The sequence below is a fragment of the Miscanthus floridulus genome, chromosome 1 (assembly GCF_019320115.1).
Source record: "Miscanthus floridulus cultivar M001 chromosome 1, ASM1932011v1, whole genome shotgun sequence".
NCBI lineage: Eukaryota > Viridiplantae > Streptophyta > Magnoliopsida > Poales > Poaceae > Miscanthus > Miscanthus floridulus.
Window position 1 is genome coordinate 127,673,471 of NC_089580.1, and position 3,061 is coordinate 127,676,531.

The 3,061-nt window shown below is 50.7% G+C and overlaps 1 protein-coding gene across 1 annotated transcript; it reads left to right on the plus strand.

The window, feature by feature from the left end:
- Positions 1 to 225: 225 nt before the first annotated feature.
- LOC136493145 (uncharacterized) lies at positions 226 to 2,299 on the plus strand. Its single transcript, XM_066489196.1, has 8 exons — positions 226 to 442; positions 569 to 590; positions 700 to 756; positions 893 to 974; positions 1,122 to 1,217; positions 1,332 to 1,456; positions 1,570 to 1,588; positions 1,688 to 2,299. Exons 1-8 carry the CDS (start codon positions 334 to 336, stop codon positions 1,772 to 1,774), a joined length of 597 nt encoding a protein of 198 aa, XP_066345293.1. The 5' UTR covers positions 226 to 333; the 3' UTR covers positions 1,775 to 2,299.
- Positions 2,300 to 3,061: the final 762 nt, after the last annotated feature.

Below are 3,061 nucleotides of genomic sequence, written 5' to 3' on the forward strand. Positions count from 1 at the left end.
GGGCCTCGCTTTTGTGCAGCCCATGTCACTTTTGCAGGGAATTGCAGAGCTATCGTCCGATCCGCAGCTGACGGTCCTGATACTTCGACTGCACTCTGCTGTCATCGAGGGTGAAGTTAGAGGATCTGGGTCGTCGAGCGTGTTGGACCCGTCAAAACTTCCAATGCAAGCCGTGCCGGCCCGGGGCGTTACGCAAGAGGAAATGGGACGCGCACCCGACCATTAAAGCAGCTCACAGCAACCGTCCCTTGGCGTGCGTGCACTGCCAGAGCTCCCGTCTTGTGCTAGCGAGACTGCGAGAGGTCGCCGACGCAGCAAAATCCGAGCGACGAGATGGCGGGGGCGCAGTCGCAGGCGATGCTGGAGAAGATGGAGCTGCGGCAGAGCTACCGCAACGTCTGGCACACCGACCTCACCAACGCCGTCGCCGCGGACCTCCCGTGTGCGTACCCAACATCTATCCCTGCGAACCTCTTCTCCTTTCCTTTTCTGCACCATCATCTTGGCCTTCTGGTTCTGGCTTGTGATTGAGGAACTGATGCGGGAGTCTCTCCCATTGCTCCTGCAGGGTGCTGCCTGTCGCTGTGGTGGTGAGTGGGAGCTCGTCCTCTGATTTCTCAACTTCTGGTTGATTGCTTGCTCAGTATCTTGTAACTTAGATACACATCTTTGTTTTTTCCCCCTCCTGTTGGCGTCCAGCGGCCCGTGCGTTTCCTACATGCTGCGCAGGCGCGCGCTCTACAATGACATGTCAAGGTACTGACACTTCTTGTTCTAATATTTTCCCCTTGCTCATCCATCGTGCAGCTAATTTGCATAATCTGCGGCGAGGCTGTGTGTCAAGGTACTGAAACTCTCTCCATGCTTGCTTCTGTTCCTGTGCATTTTCCAGGTACGTGTGCTGCGCTGGGTACATGCCGTGCAGCGGCAAGTGCGGTGAGAGCCAGTGCCCAGAAGTATGCCTTGCAACCGAGGTGACGCCTGCCTGACCTGACACGCATACCGCTATTGCTACCGCTGTTTCTGTTCCGTTTTGTCAGCCGGGTAGATACGCCTGGTATGGTATGCTTCGCCAATTTGGCAATTCGGTTGCTGATCACGGCATCACGCTCCCTTCTCAGGTGTTCTGCTGCTTCGGCAACTCGGTTGCTTCCACCCGGTTCCTGCTGCAGGACGAGTTCAACATCCAGACGACGCAGTGCGACAACTGCATCATCGTGAGTACTACGCTCGCTTCGATTCGCATCCTGATGATTTGATTTGATCTTCCGAATCGATGATAATCCTGACACCGGCCGGTCAAGTGACACTCGTCTTCCTCGTCGCTGCAGGCCTTCATGTTCTTCCTGCAGCAGCTGGCCTGCATCTGCTCCCTAGTCGCCTGCATCGTCGGCAACAGCGAGCTCTCGGAGGTGGCGCACCTCATCTCCTGCATGTCCAACTTGGTCTACTGGACGTAAGCCCCTCGTTCGATCCGCCCCCGTGTCTGACGACTCTAATCCATCTTCGCATCTTTAAAACTGACACACCAGAACCTTCTAATCCTGTGCTGCTCTGTTCTTTCTGCAGGGTTTGCTCGTGCATGCAGGTAATTGCACACCCACTTTTCATGCATGTCAGCTCAGGTATTCAGGTAATCCCCTTCTTGATTAAGACTCACAATCTGGCATTGCCATGCAAACTTCAGACGCAGCACAAGGTGGAGATGGACAAGAGGGACGGCACGTTGAACACCATGTCTGCGCCTCCGATGCAGCAGATGTCGCGTTTTTAAACGTACGTGCAGACTGCAGAGTGAGATTATGTGACGCTTCTATGAGCCGGCTCCGTCCTCCGTCTCAAGCCGGATATGGAGGGTAGCTGCTGGAGGCTATCAACCATCTCGTACTCTGGCTTAGGAGGACGCTTCTATGTCCCGTTTGTTTGGGTGATTTTTTTTTGTGTTTACACCTCGTTTGAATGCATGTGTATTTACATCAATTCATATGTATTGGAATAAAATTAAATAGAACTTAGTTTAATTTCACTTCAATCCACTTCAACACATGTGGATTGGGATGAACATGCGCACCCAAACAAGACCTTACGTGGTTTGATGCGCATGTATTTATCTCAATCCACATATGTTGAAGTGGATTACAGTGGAACTAAACAAGTTCCGTTCCAATCCACTCCAACCCACGTGGATTAAAATAGATACACATACATTCCCAAATAAAGCCTTAGTGAGTTGTGGTTTTCCATAGGGAATTTTGATCCTCGTCTATCTTTCTATTTCTGAGACATTGCCATCGCCTCGGAACACTGGCGGAGCTTGGATATGAAATTAGAAGGGACCAGAACAATGATATTGGTGGCAGCTTTCAATATTAATAACAAGTAGAATTACATAACGTCAGTGCTAGTGCTCGACGCCCGCGTCTGAACTTCGTTTCCCATGCCCCTGCACTCCGCCCCTACGCCAACATGCCCCTGCCAGCATGCCCTCGCCGTGCCTGTGTTTCGCGCGCTCACGTGGGGCCCACGCCGCTCGCGTCGCTAGACTGTACTAGGTGACCACTCGTGCCCCTTCGTCGCCATCGCCCGCTCGGCGGCACCCCAACGCTAGGGCAAGTGGGTATCGTTGCAACATGTGCAACACCCCGATCTATTTTTGAAACATTCAGATACAGTGTTTGAAACATGTCTAAAGACAGATGAAACACTTGAAACATATGTTTAAAAAACTTATAAAAACACATGGAAACACTTGAAAAATCATTACAATCATACGGACATCCAGATAAAAACACTCGCAATATATGTGTGAGAACATATGCAACATCCAGATAACCACACTTGCAACATGCGTCTCAATGAAACATTGAAAACGGACGCTTGCAACATACGTGTACAACCATTGCAACATATGAAACATCCCAATCTACTTTTGCAACATCCGTATAAAACACTTGCAACATACATCTGAAATATCTGAAACACTTAAAACATATGCCTGCAACATGCGCTTTCAGCACAACATCTCCTTGCTGCTTGGGAGAATGGAGGCTCGTCGGAGGCA

Bases quoted from the DNA above. Each gene is read 5' to 3' on its own strand.
- LOC136493145 (XM_066489196.1), top strand. From the start codon at position 334: ATGGCGGGGGCGCAGTCGCAGGCGATGCTGGAGAAGATGGAGCTGCGG. The intron at 591-699 runs GTGAGTGGGAGC...GTTGGCGTCCAG, and splicing joins TGCTGCCTGTCGCTGTGGTG to CGGCCCGTGCGTTTCCTACA. The intron at 1,218-1,331 runs GTGAGTACTACG...TCGTCGCTGCAG, and splicing joins AGTGCGACAACTGCATCATC to GCCTTCATGTTCTTCCTGCA.